The sequence below is a fragment of the Lathamus discolor genome, chromosome 5 (assembly GCF_037157495.1).
Source record: "Lathamus discolor isolate bLatDis1 chromosome 5, bLatDis1.hap1, whole genome shotgun sequence".
NCBI lineage: Eukaryota > Metazoa > Chordata > Aves > Psittaciformes > Psittacidae > Lathamus > Lathamus discolor.
This window is the reverse complement of record NC_088888.1, coordinates 90,060,494-90,075,321: the sequence shown is the minus strand read 5'-3', so window position 1 is coordinate 90,075,321 and position 14,828 is coordinate 90,060,494. Positions and strand designations below refer to the sequence as shown.

Sequence of the window (14,828 nt, the reverse complement as noted above, 5' to 3'; positions counted from 1 at the left end):
TTTTTTTAGTTGATATTCAAACATCACTGTTAGTAGGACACAGCCTTCATGGTTATTACTCACCAAATGAAAGAGGTTATTAGTAAAAGGTGATCGTATCTAAACTAATACTTGCATATTCAAAACACGTGTTTTGCAAGCACTGTCCAATATTTGCTTGCAATTTTCTCTTTCCTTGAGTATGCCTGCCAATATTTTATCTTTCTGGAATATTTAATAGAAAGCAAACACAAAAAGGACACAAACAATGAACACCATATTTAGCTCTGAATTCAAGTCAATATTTGATATTTTGGGTATTCTGCAAGCACTTCAATAGGTAACTATATGTTTCGATAGAATTCTAATTCTCATTTGCTGGACTTGGTTGATCCTTTTCATTTTCAGAAGCTTTGCTGGTTTTGCACAAGTTACTGTCCTCATGGTCTTGCACTTTAGTGATCTTCGAAAAGGATAACCAGCTTTAGATGAGCAAATCATTATACCCTTCCTAAATTTACTTTTTAGTGAGAAGAAAATATCCCATATTGAGCTGCCACATATGTGTCAGACATATTTAGTACTGATGACCTTCTGAAGTTGTTGTGATGGATTTATTTGGAGGTCTGCATTTGTATCTATGAACATAATGCTTCCAACTATTTCTGGACTCTGCTAGGAATAGTGCTTCAGCCTAGCAAAACCCATTCAGCTGGAAGCTGTAATGTAGCTAAAGCCTGGATGTAAAAGCTTTTCTTCAAACATGCATAGTGCCATAAACTATTTTTTTTTAAATCCAAACCACTGGTATTATGATGACTTGAGGATTTCAAATGCAGCTGCATACAGAGGTTTCTGTCACCAGTAGGACCTTGTTGTGCAACACATATATAAGCACAGCCCTGTTTCAATAGTTTACAACTTAAAAGGACATGTAAAGGGTTGAGTGTGGAGGCAAGGGTATGAAACATGATTAATTCAATAAGGAATAAGTAATTTGCATTATACTAAAGTTATTACTTTTTTATTTCAGAGGCATAAAATACATTGTGACCGTTCAAATGGCATTATAGAAATGGTGATGGACGAATTTACAATTGACAATGAAGGTACCTACACAGTGCAGATTCAAGATGGAAAGGCCAAGAACCAGTCTTCGTTAGTTCTCATCGGAGATGGTATATTCACTAAAACATTGAAACTTTAACTCTGATGAAGAAATGAACTTTAATTATTCTTTGAGTAATTTTGTGGCTAACTCATTTTTCATTCACTTCTTCTCAAATTCAGCATTCAAGGCAGTATTGGCTGAATCTCAGCTCCAGAAAAAGGAATTTCTCAGGAAGCAAGGTAAGACATAGTAGATGGGTGACTTTGGGCACAGTTTGCAGCTAATGAGGCATCCCTGGTGAATACTAAGTGTTTCCAGCTTCCAATGATTTCATTAGAAGATGAGTATGCTGCACAATGTGAGGAAACAATCAAACCTTGGTAGGTCTTCTTTTCTAACATTGTCATATGATGCATTCAAGTTGTGACAGAACTTCCACAAAGTAAAGAAATGAAGTGGGCGTACTTACAAGAAGTTATTTTTGATCACTATTTATGAGAAGTGTGCCTACTGTAGGGTCTGATCCAACAGAACATTTCAACACGTTTAGTTTTAAGCATACAAATTGTCACTTCAGTGTAATTGATGAAAGAGTAGACAGCATAATGCCAGACAAGGAATATTAAAAACCTGTTCCTGTGTTTTTTGTCTAAGCAAAATTCCAGGAATTAAATGCATATTTGTTGATAGCTGCTACACGGAGTTTGCTATATACTTGTTATCATATTGTTTGCAAATGAAAGTACTGTTGGATATCTAACTCAGAATTCAATCATTGTGAAATCCATAAAAAATTGAGTTTGAGCTCTAGTTTGTAATTTTTGCTTGACAAGCAGATAGCTTTTAGGATGAAAGCAGCAATAATAATTAAAAATATTTATTATAAATAACTAAAGGTTCTCTACATAAGCAATACTATTCTTTTTTTTTTTGGGGGGGCGAGGAGAGGGGGTGGGTGGTGGAGGTAGTAGATTTTAAAAAATTCCCCCAAACACTTACTGCATAAACTCACAGGATCTTTCAGTTCTCAGTGATTTAAGGGAAAGTCTGGGGATTTGCTACCTCCTAGATCTGGATATTACAATTATGGGTCCTGATCCTGCAGACACTAAAACACAAATTTACTGACATGAGTAAACCACAATAACTTTTAGAAGACTGTGAATCCCCGTTAATTTACTTGAGTATATGTGTATTCACAAGATTGGAGCCTCGGTGTGTAAAAGGAATATTTTGTGTTCTGTTCATAATGTTTAATACATTTTTTAACTTTATAGAATTTGGTAAAATAATGTCTGGCGTGGAATTTTTGCTTTTAACATTTTATTAGGTGTTTGGATACATTTGTTTATTCTCCAGTTCCTTTTGCATTAAAGACATTGTTTGTAAACTTGCTTGGAGCTACTCAGTTTCTTTCCTATGCTTAGTTTCAATTGGGCATAAACATATTTAGAAAACTCATTTCTCCCACTGTTTTACATATCATCCTTCTGGTGTCAGGATGTTTCAACTGTCATCCTTTTTCTTTCTTTCACTGCATCTTTCTGGTACTCTTTATTCTGCCACATGTTCAAGACAATTTTGTTTCTTAGGTCCTCACTTCTCAGAGTTTTTGTATTGGAAAGTTTCAGAGGAATGTGAAGTTTTACTCGCTTGTAAGGTGAGGAAACATGCTTGAAATTTTTTTTTAGAAAATGTTGATTAAAAATTGAGGTAGGAAAATGTGAGGAAAGTTTTTGATATCTAAAATTAAAAGTTTCATATTAAAACTTTGTATTATTTAGAAATATTTAAAATCACTTCAATTGCTTCTTTTCAGCAGTAGTATTCATTAAAACAACAAAAACCAAAAAAACCCAGGACATTAATAAATGTTAGGTGATCTAAGCATTTGTTACAATTGTGAGTTATAAAAATAATAATAAAAAAAATAATAGTCCTCTAATGGTCCTTCTTCCTTCCTCAAAAAATTGCCACAAAAAACTGGGGTTCAAACTCTTTCCTCACTGTTTTCTTATTTGGAGGTTTCTCTCCTAAAACATCTTTTATTTAATCAGCTGTAACCGAACATGCAAAAAAGGCTCCTGGAACTAAAGTTATAAACCATGATTTTTATTACGTTTGACTAATGACTTTCGAATCTTAACAAATGTGCATGGAATTCAGAGTAATTTCTGCTATTGACATCTTTATATGTCATTATAAACTGATATATTGTCTTTTTTTTTTTTTTTTGCTCTTCTAGAGTGACTAATTAGAGGCTTGAGTTAATTGAATTCAATATGCGCTAGACTCCTCTTTGTTGCCTTTTCCTGTAATACGGACTCTTTTGTGTTAATTTTCTCCACTTCTTTTGAATAAGTTTTTAATTAGACTAACTTGAGACATTCATGATGAGCAATTTGCATGCGCATTTGTGGGATTTTTTCCTTCTTTTTTTTACTGCTCACTAATTAGGAGACCTTTAAACTCAGCTTATTCCCTGCAGAACTGACCTGGGTGGTGAATCTGCCATTCTGCCTGCCCCCATTTTAGGGCTCAACGCTCATTAGTTAACATGGTACCTTTGCTGGTATGAGGCTGTATAGCTGGAGTACTTTATAATTTCGACGTGATTTGTTTCAGGCATGAACCCTGCTTGTCCTTTCATTCACATGGGGAATTAAATGTTGCTGAATCAGTTATACTAGCGTTAATTCTCTACAAATTAATCTGAAATTATCCTTTTCATTGACTGTCGAGCCTGTTTATACAACTGAAACTCTGAAAAGCTGAGTGTCTGATTATATGCTTTTCACCAGTGTACTTTTTGTTCATAAAGTCAGAACATTTTATGTAAATGAAATCTAGGATGTGGGCTGTTTGCACACTCATCATTTTAACTACGCCATTGCCCTTATAATTGTTACTGTTAGTATGTGACTAGCTATTAGGTTCACATGATACGGTTATGCCAGTTTATGGCTGATATTTGCACATAGGAAGAGTTTGAAAAATAAAGCCTGCATTTGTCCTATGAACTTCAGACACCTGACATTCAAGTTAGAAGTGTGGCTGCCCTGGGCTATTTCTATGGTAATAAAAACATCTACCTCCCCAGGCCATATCATAGCACTTGGCCTTGTCTCTTCTTTGCTCTCTTTAGTGTTCCTGTGCACAGGAGGTGTTTTTACCTCTTGAAAGAGCCTGGGATAGCGTGAAAGAAGTACCTACAAGAGAAGGCTTTTTTCCTTGACTTTCTCAAAGGCCATGGCATGAAACAGGGAAGTTAGGAAACCAGGGCAACTGGAAGCTTGTGTAGGGCAGAGGTCTGACTGTATGATCAAGGTCTGTAAAAATAATGAACAAAGAGTATATCAAACGTAATATGCATCACTTCACGTACTGTTTATTTTCTACGTGATTGGACCTGATGGACTTTTGATTGACTTACTATTTGATTCTGAATCAGCTGGAATTGCTGGCCTTGTTCTCAGTATTTTAGCCCCTGCATGCTAGTAGAACATGTTTGTCCATCTAAATGATAATCTGATGGTGGTTGCTTTTTATTGTGTGTTTATCTTTCTTCATATGGCAGTATCTATTATAATTTTTCCTTAAGTATTTCTAAATTGCATAACGTTAAATGCTACCTGCTCTTGCATAGCTCTGACCCTTATTTATACTGTGTCTGCTAAAAGCAAGATTTTTGATGTGTGTCTAAACAGTGAAAAAAGGAACTTTTCATGGCAAATGTCAACATGAAATAACTTTGGCACTGCAAACTGCATGTGTCTGAAACTCAGTCTGTTTATTGTCAGATCGAGTGCTAACAGTCTTTGATGAAAAAATGTTGAAAAGCATTAAAGGCTTGTTCCTCCAGGCTTTGTTCAAACAAAATTGCCATCGCTGTCATATGACCACAGGAATAGTCACTTTTAGTTACTGGTAAATGTAAAATGCTGCTCACTTATTCTCAACCAAGGCATTGCTTTGGGCCAGGTTGTGATCCCGAATACTCTGTGAGAGGTCCATAGCAACCACACTGCTTATTAAGCAGCAATATATGTAATTAATTTAAGCAGGTTTTATAGAGATGTCCAGGAAAGAGAATGGGTGGCCCTCCTATTTGTCTAGTCACCTCTATAGAGAGCTTTCATAGAGCTGTTCATCTGTGGAATGACTTCTCTAATGTGAAAGGGTTAGAAACTGGTGCATGCTTTTTCCTCCAAGCAGGCCACTTGGAAACTATTTAAGATCTGTATTAACTTCTGGGCTGCCCTCTATACATTTGTTCAGTTCTTTTTTAAGGAGGCTTTTTAAAGCAACTGCCTGGGGACTGAGAAATGTACTGCAGCTTTGTCCTTCTACCAAAGCCATGCTCACTGAGAATTCAGACTACAGACAGAAATGCCATCATATTTTTGTGATTTTTGAAGGGCATGGAGATAGTGATGTCAAATAAACCATAATGTTTCAGAAAAGGAGAAAATGATATATATATTGCCAAGGTTTCTAGAAAGAACTGGGCTTTTAATTTCTTTGAATTCACAGTTCAAGGACATTCATCCAACTCTATTTTAAGCGACACCAATATAAAATGTGTTTTTCAAAATTAGAGCAGTACTTCAGGTATAGCTGTAGTCCCTTCATGCATTGCTTAGATGAGATGCTGATACTATAGTAAAATCCTGGCTTTCAAGCAACTTCTCTGCATTTTCACTGCATTGTTAAGTCCCTTTGTGTTGGGAGAGATTGCAGTTTGTAGGATTCCTCAAGTGTTTGTACTTCCCATATTACAGAATGTAGTAGAAAAAGAGGATTTCTGGTGCAGCTTGCAATTTTGAAGTCTGAAATGCTTTCAGAATAGTAATTCCTGATGCTTTCTGCAGTTTAGCCCTGAAAGACATTGCTTAGATAGCTGGGATAAATCTGCAAATTGGCTGAAGACTCTCTAAGATAGGGGTAAATTCTGTACACAGCCCTCTAGAGACACATTCAAACAGAAAAAGGTAAAGGAGAGAGTTTAGGAACTCTAATTTCAAAGATACTTCTTACAGATATTTCTAGACAAACTACAATCAGAGAGCAAAAACCTTTAAGAGAAGAGAGATTGACAGGATAGATAGGACAAGGGGCAATGGGTTTAAACTTAAACAGGGGAAGTTCAGGTTAGATATAAAGAAGAGGTTCTTTACTGTGAGGGTGCTGAGGCACTGGAACAGGTTGCCCAAAGAAGTGGTAAATGCTCCATCCCTGGCAGTGTTCAGGGCCAGGTTGGACAAAGCCTTGGCTGACATGGTTTAGTATGAGGTGTCCCTGCCCATGGCAGGGGGGTTGGAAGTAGATGATCTTAAGGTCCTTTCCAACCCTAACTGTTCTATGATTCTATAATTGCCTTTAAGGATTTAACAGGGCTGTGGAGCTGTAAGCTGTATACTTCTGACCAGTTCTATCCTGCAAATAAATATTGTAGAACTATGATTTGCTTCATAGGGCTCTGTTTGAATTGGGTTTTTATTTAGATTTATTTGATGTGTTAAAAAAAACCACTGGTTTCTGTTGGAAGTATCTGTGTGACTACATACAGAGTGATACTCTTCCTTAGTGCATAGTCAGGTTTATGTGCCTTTTCTGTTGTACAGGTTGCAAACACAAAGAAGGAGACTGTTTTCAAGTGGTATAAGGACGGTTCTGGGATTGATGTTGATGAGGTGCCTGATCTGCAGAAGGAAGAATGTCACCTCAGTATTCCCGGGGTACAGTATCATCTACTGTTAGAATTGACAGTTTCTGCTTGATATGCTACAGATTTGCCAGGCAGAGCACTAAACCAGTTATCATGATTTCTATTAACTATTTTAAGAAAAAGCTTATTTGTTATCCTTCAATTATCTGCTAAGTAACTGCTAGTGAAAGAGTATCTATTTTTATTACCAACTCAGACAGTTCATGCTTAAGTTGATTCAGTGTCGTAAGGTGAACTGTATCTCATTCTTTCTTATTGCTCTTTAATTTTTCAGTTTCTTAAAGCACCTTAGTTCTGGCAGTGTTTCAGTTTTATTGCCTCAAATGAATAGGATTAAAGCATATGCCTATTTAAGATTTATCTTTATGCAAACAAGATAACCTGACTTGTTAGGTGTCTGAAGCCTTTAACTTGCATAAGTGCTGCCTTCAAAGTCCAACACCTCCCTGGACTGAAATTTTCTGCTTAATGTGTATTCCATTTAATTACTATATTTATTTTATTTCTTGGTTTCTTATTATTCTAATTTCTTTCCTTAATTTCACCTGCAAATGAACGCTGACTTCCCAGTGGTTTCATTTTTCTTGAGCAGACCTTCTGGGGGGAAGAAGTTTTCCTCTTGTCTTGAATTGCTCTTGTTATTTGTCATTCAATTATATGATGTTTCTACTACGATTTACTTGCTTATAGATTTGTGTAAGCCTAAAACTCAATTAGACAAGATCCAAAATATATGTAATATGTAATGTCATGTATTTTCCTTCAGGTTTTAAAATGAATTAAGATAAAACCACCTAAACCAAAAACTCCTACACAGTATCATGGTGTTAGATTTTAGAATGTGAGCTTTCCAAGGGTAATGAATTCTTAACTTAAAGCTACTGAGATGATATTTGGACAACTAAAGGGTATAAATCTGTTATGCTTTACGTAGATTGATTGAAAAAAGTAATAGCTTTGATTAAAGAAAAATTGCATTTCTAAAGTTTGTGTTGGCTAACATTGCCCTCTGTTACATCTTACTATACTACTCGTAGTGTCTATGGACCAGGATCAATCCTGTTTGTCTTTCTGGAACAAGAATAAAAACACAGTTTCTTAAGGCAATTAAACTGAAATCAGGATATGTTTTAGGCTTAAGAACTAAATGCAGGTCCATAAAGAAGCATGTACAAGCCATTCATAGTTTCTGTCTAATCTCTGATAAGATTACTTAGCCAGAATTCAGTACAATATATGCTTTTTAGTTTAGGAAATCATGCAGGGGTTGAGCAAATGTTGTACTATTATCGAGTTTGTCAGTAAATACCTTGTATTATCCTTGTAGCTGTCTCGCAAAGACGAAGGAGTTTATAAGGCAACACTATCAGATGACAGAGGTCACGATGTATCTACTCTTGAATTATCAGGAAAAGGTAACATTCAATTTACTATATTGAAATAATGTTCACATGTTTCCAAGAGGTGTCAAAGGTTTATCCTTGCAAAAAGCAAGTTAGCAAATTATTTTTGGGATGCTTTGAGTTTCAGTTCTCTTCACATGTTATAGAGGCCTGAACTGCATATCACCAGTTTAGGAAAGGAGACACTGGGCACTGTGATGATTAATCTCTAACACTCTAACAAGCAAGAAATGACGTAAGTTTCTAATAAAACAGATGCCCCCTTTTATGTGAGCTCTTTTGTAGAGATCTCTCTTTCTTTCAGATTTTTTAAGCTTTAATGTCTACAAGAACCCCTAAAGCACGAAAGTGCTCAATATGTTGATATGGGACTGTCAGTGGGGACTGAGAGTTGTTTTGATTGTAAAATCCTAAAGCTGTTTTGTGAGTTAACTCCACAGCAGCTCAGCCCTACACAACCACTTTCTCACCCTCCTCCCATCTTGCCCTTCTCCCCTGTACCTCCTTGGTGGGATGTGGGAGAGGACTGGAAAAGGAAGACTCGTGGGTTGAGATAAAGACATTTTAATGGGTAAAGCAAAAACCACACACACAAACAAAGCCAACCAAGAAATTCATTCACCATTTCCCATTGTCAGGCAGGTGTTCATCAATTTCCAGGAAAGCAGCACTCCATCATGCATAACAGTTACTTGAGAAGCCGAAACATTATCAGTCTGAACATCCCCCCTTCTTCCTCCTTCCCCCAGCTTGTATTGCTGATCATGGTGCCACATGGTCTGGGATATCCCTTGGGGTCAGCTGGGGTCAGCTGTCCTGGCTGTGTCCCCTCCCAAATCCTTGTGCACCCCAAGCTTACTCACTGGTGGAGCGGATGAGAGCAGAAAAGGCCTTGACTCTGTGTAAGAACTGCTCAGCAATAACAAAAACATCGCTGTGTCATTCATACTGTTTTAGCCACAAATCCAAAACCCAGCACCATACAAGCTGCTATGAAGAAAATTGACTGTATCTCAGCCAAAACAACTACCATCTCCATCTTTTATTCCATACCATTTATTCCATGCTCAGGTCCCACACTGTCCAAGACATCCTCATTAACCACCTCTTCCCTTCCTGTCCTTTGATATATACAGATATCATTCCTTTAATCTATGGATTTTCGAGTAAGGGATATCCTGACCACTGGAATAAACAAAAAAGCATGGCAGTTCTCCATCTTATGGTCTGTGGTCCTTCCAGCTTCTAGAGTCTATACTTCAACTATGGCAAGACTGTGCTGTGCCGGAAATGTACAGTCTTGCCATATTGAGAAATGCCTATTTAGAGAATTCAGTGCCTAATTCTATAGGGCCAGAAGGCTTTGAAAACGTCAGCAAAACCACGAGAACTGTGGTGTTAAATCAAACAGTGAGCCTCCTAAATGATGGAATTAGCCTTGACATGTAAGTGATAAGCAGAAAAGTTTAACATGAACAGGGCCTTGGAAGACTGCATATTTTATGGAGCTGGTTAGTTCAAGCTCAGTAGGTATTGACATTCAAATGAAGACAAACACAAATAAAGGTAAGATAATCTAGTCTAAAATATACCAATGATAGTAATTTAAATAACGTTTAATATGTTATCAGATATTACAGTGATCTACTCTATTTCTATGTCTAGCTAAATTTGTTCAGTTAAAAAAAAAGTTTAGTTTACTTCTGAGTCTATAACAAAGACTGATCTGTAGCCAACATAAATGATTTTTATTCAGCTTTGCTTCTTTGCTTAGGTCCCACTAACTAGTCCAAAGTGAACCTTATTACATCCCACCTGCATGTAGACATTTGACCTAAATAATGAATATTTTTTTGCTGAGTCCTAATAGAGGGAGAAAGGCATGTTTTAATATTAACTCAGTTTACCAATGTTCTTCACATTTTTTTAGGAGGTTGGGGAAATACCTGAAATAAGAGGAAAAGATGAATATCAGACTGAGTTCTTAACCTGTGGTTTTACAGCTTAAGAACTCAGGCTTTACCTCAGAAGGCTGTGTCATCTACTTGATAGTCTTTCAGGTGTTTTTCCTCTGGCCATTATTCTTTCAGGAAAAACTACAATCTAGACAGCATAAGTAATATAACCCCACTTTCCCAGACATCTATAACATAATGTATATACAGTATGCAATTCATGTCTTCATGATAATATGCCAGTAGAAGCATACTGGAGTTTGCAGAGGGTTACAGAATTGAATCACTATTTATTTTAGGAAAGATAAATAATGTGCAGATAGGGAGCAATACAGACCAAATATACAAGTAACATTTTCTGAACTTCATGTATTTCACTGTTGCCTCTATTTATAAAAATTCTTCAGCCTTGAATACGTATTCTTCAGATTATGGCACTTCTTTCTTTTTCTCTCTTTTCATTTTAAGCAGTGACATTGAATAGGAATCTTCTGCTATGAAAGAGTTCCCTTTGCTTTTCTGCCCCTGTTTCCAGGGTTCTCCCCTCTTGCAAGCCCATCAGCTGTGTGATATTGCAAAAGCTTAATATGATATTTTTTTCATATAGAGGGGTTTACATTTGTCAAATGCTGTCTTACAAGGAGCAGGTGAAAACTATTTTCACCTAGAATGTCATAATTTCTCTTCCCACTCTACTCTCCTTTGAATGGAAGCTATCCAGTTTTAATGACCTTTTATTGTTTCTGGCCGGAGGGATACAAAGAAAAAGAAAAAGATTAGACAGCAGTAAGCTCGCTCCACACACAGTGCAGATACTGAGTGACACAGCACAGAATTCATATGCTGTACTCAGTCTCTAATTTGTCCCATACACCTGTTGCAATTTTAATGGTTTTCTTTACCTAAGGATGTTCAAATTTCCCGTGTTTCTTAAATTAAATTTTACATAACAAAGCTATGTTCTGATTGAATTTTGATGGTGCATTTTCTTTTTTTTTTTTTTTTTTTCTTCAGTGTATGATGATATAATTCTGGCATTGAGCGAAGTCAGTGGTAAGTAAATGCTGTCTTGGATTTTCTTGTAGGTTTTTTATGTTAAAGTCACCTGAGCCTGAGGCAGACAATTTTTATTATAAGTGGGAAATCTCTGAGAGTCATGATGCTTATATTATTACACGCATGTTATTAAGTTTCTGAATTAGCAGTTGACCTTGCTAATTGACACTATTAAAAGGGAACAAGGTATTATTCCACCTGGATTGTTTGATTTAGATACTGTGACAATGCTGTAGCAGTAATTTTCTTCCCATAAGTAAGTGAACCTAGATACAGAGAGAATGAGATGCTGATCCTGCTCCCAGTGAGAAGTTGGGTGGCATTCCACTGAAAGAACAGGAGCTGCACAAGAAGAAAATTTTTGTGCAGTAAGAATCATGATACTACAGTTTCATGGCAATTACATGACTAGCTTATTTCACAACAGATCTTGCTAGACATAATGCTTGTAAATGACAATAAACCCATAAACTTATACTGAACTTTCACATGATATAAACCAGCAGATCTCCTTTGAGAGGCATGAACAATTATCTCTTTGAGGTAGTTGGGATTCATGGCCCAGATTTTTATTTTTATTTTCATTTTTTGACTCGACAGTGCAAGTAGTTCATTTGACTTTCTCCTGTTCATTCCACTATCCTGTTTGATCTGTATATATCTTATTTCACATAGGTAAGTCAGCTTCTCCACTGAAGATCCTTTGCACTGATGAAGGAATAACGCTACAGTGTTTCTTGAAGTACTACAATGAAGAAATGAAAATCAACTGGTCTCACAGGTACGTGAGAATATGTTTGCAATTTTATATGAGAAAAAAAAAGTCTTTATGAAATTTTACTGGTTTTATTTATATTATTTACTGTTGTGTGCCATTTATTTAGTAAGTAGACCACATTAATGATTTGTTTCCGTCCATTCTATTTTCACATAGATAGTACACTCAGAAAAAGAAATATTAACAGACAGCCAATATTAACAGACAAATATTAGTAGACAGCCAACAGACACCTATCAGGAGGACTGTAGTAGCCAGAAAAAAAAGAATTTACAGTGTTCCACCCTCTTATTAAACATGAGATTGTTTGTTGTCCACTATATTATCTGTTTGGTTCAAAGATCGTAATCTATTTGAGCATAGGTTTGTATGCTGCCCTTTTCTTTAAATGGATTAAATTCTCCTCCAGTACTAGGTGAATAGCAAAGACCTGCTCTCACAGTTTACTAAAAGCCTATATTAAGAAAGGACTTCTTTTCCCAATCTGATGCAGTCTTAAGTAACACAAAAGATCTTAATTAAGATATATTAAAAATATGTTAATTCTGTTCCTTTTCAAAAAAACATTCAGTGGGGCACAAAATACTTTGAGAATAGCCCTCTGAGCTGAGAATACAACCAGAAACGAACTTTAAAGTTCGCGATATTTGTCCACCACTGTGTTAAATTAATCTTTGACTTTAGAAACACTCTACTCATCTGTGTATTTACAGTTAAATGTGTGTTCAAATGCTTAGCAATGTCAGGCCCTCATTTGTTTGAAACTGCATCTAAGGTTTCGAAGGATTTAAAATCCGTTCAAGTATTTTCAACTTTCACATTCCTTGGTGACATACAAAGATGACACACAGTGAACTGGTCTGACTTCGACAAGGAAGAAGCTGATTTGTCAGCATGTTGTTCTAGTTTTGCAATGCTGTCCAGCGCTTAATTTCTGTGAAGGCAGGAACACAAGAAAAGTGTCAATGATCATCAGGTTCAGAGAACTTGAGAACACTTCTGAAAGGGTGTGCAGCTGTACTCGTAACTCCGGCTTTGTATTCAGTACGTTCTGCTTCTTTTTTCAGTAAATCTTCCTTTTACCATATTTGCTTGAGTTTTAGAAGTGACTTAGGTCATGCCACCATACAGTTCATGGAAATATAAAACCAGAGAATGTTACATGGCTTATCTGGAAATATCAGTACGCATATTTATATTTACATACAGACACCTCACTTGAGGTGAACTTGAAGATCATTCAACACAAATTGTGAACCAATAAAATTTCAGTTCTTCCTTGAATACAATGATTACAAGCCAGAGTTATTAAAGCTAAAACAGACTAAAACAAACCAACCAAACAAGTACCCCCATCCTCTTCAAACTCCCCTGCTCTTTTAAAAGGGGTTCTATGCAACTTTAATTTATTTTTAAATGGAAGGCTAGACAACCCATGTTTTTTTACCATTATCTTCACATTATGTAACACAACATGCAGATTTCTAGCTTGCTTTGTATTATCCAACACACTGCATAGCAGGGAACATAACACAAGTCCTAAAGCCAACATGCATCATCCCCTCAAGGCACATCGGGGAATATTATGTTTAGTATTTTCTAAGGTAGTGGTTTCTCTTCAGGTATCTAATTTGGTACGCTAAACTCAATACAGTCATCTTACAGAAAGGGAAATAGTGAAAATTCCTCTCCCCATCAAAGTCACTTTTGCTATGAAGCCAAATCAGCCCTGTCTGGACAAATAAAAAAAGTGATCAAAGGGAAGCTAATGCTGACTTCATCTATTAAAAATTCCAGTTAAGATGCTTGGGGAGGAAGGATAAAAGAAATATTTCTTTAGTTAGTTAGTGGAAGAGAACTTTTCTTCAAAGCATTAAAAGTGTCCTGCTTTGCATGCTCTCATTAAATAGCTTCTTCTATTTCCACTCTACATGACAGATTATGGACCAGAAGAACCCTTGATCTGAATCAGTAGGGCATTTCTTATATTCTTATTTGAGAAAGGGGCAATAAGTCAATGTAATGCCACTGTTTTCTAAAGACCTATTTTAATTCAGTTAGAAAATTTGCTTCTTGTTCTAAAAAATCCCACCAAAGTTGTATTTTGACTTGATGCAAGAGGAATACATTCTATGCAAATATTTTGTTAATTTTTGAAGTTAATGAAAGGTGAAGATTTTTTCTTTCTCATCCGAAAAGATTATTTGCTTCCAGTTTGCCAGTCTGATGTATTCTATGTTAATGTGTATAAAATGTACAGAACTCTAAATTTATGCACCATTTTCCCATACTTACATGTATGTGCAATAGGATATAAACAAAGCTGATTGCATATGTGGAGAGAAGGGTAATGAGCAGAATTTGAACAAATTAATCCTTGGCATTTAAGCCCAAGCTAGTCTTCCAAAGTGTTTTATACCCCTACATGAAAGAAACGAATCTTCTGGGAAATTGCACCTGTTAGTTGCTGTTCATCTCTAGATTAGGAATGTGGTGTTATTCTTTGTAACTTACAGATGATCTGTTATGGAGAATATATATACTAGAAGAATACCCATAAATATTTTTTTTATTTCTTTTTCCTAGGGAATCTAAGATTTCTTCTAGTGAAAAAATGAAGATTGGAGGTGGAGAGAATGTTGCCTGGCTGCAGATACGTGAACCCACTGAAAAGGATAAGGGGAACTATACCATTGAGATCGTTGGCAACAAGGAATCCTACAAACGCACACTTGATCTGTCTGGGCAAGGTATATTTAGAAGATCATACTTCTATAGTGGCTTTTTGTGGATTAAACAGAATTTACTGGCAGGAACG

At 36.1% G+C, this 14,828-nt stretch overlaps 1 protein-coding gene across 4 annotated transcripts in view; it reads left to right on the top strand.

Moving 5' to 3' along the window:
- MYOM2 (myomesin 2) overlaps nt 1-14,828 on the top strand; it is a 97,640-nt gene that overhangs the window by 77,501 nt on the left and 5,311 nt on the right. For all 4 annotated transcript variants that reach the window (XM_065681533.1, XM_065681534.1, XM_065681532.1 and 1 more), the window contains 8 exons: nt 1,013-1,157; nt 1,270-1,329; nt 2,683-2,750; nt 6,715-6,828; nt 8,146-8,233; nt 11,191-11,229; nt 11,908-12,013; nt 14,597-14,760. In XM_065681533.1, the coding sequence (XP_065537605.1) occupies nt 1,013-1,157; nt 1,270-1,329; nt 2,683-2,750; nt 6,715-6,828; nt 8,146-8,233; nt 11,191-11,229; nt 11,908-12,013; nt 14,597-14,760 (784 nt within the window). The remainder of the gene's footprint in view (nt 1-1,012; nt 1,158-1,269; nt 1,330-2,682; nt 2,751-6,714; nt 6,829-8,145; nt 8,234-11,190; nt 11,230-11,907; nt 12,014-14,596; nt 14,761-14,828) is intronic.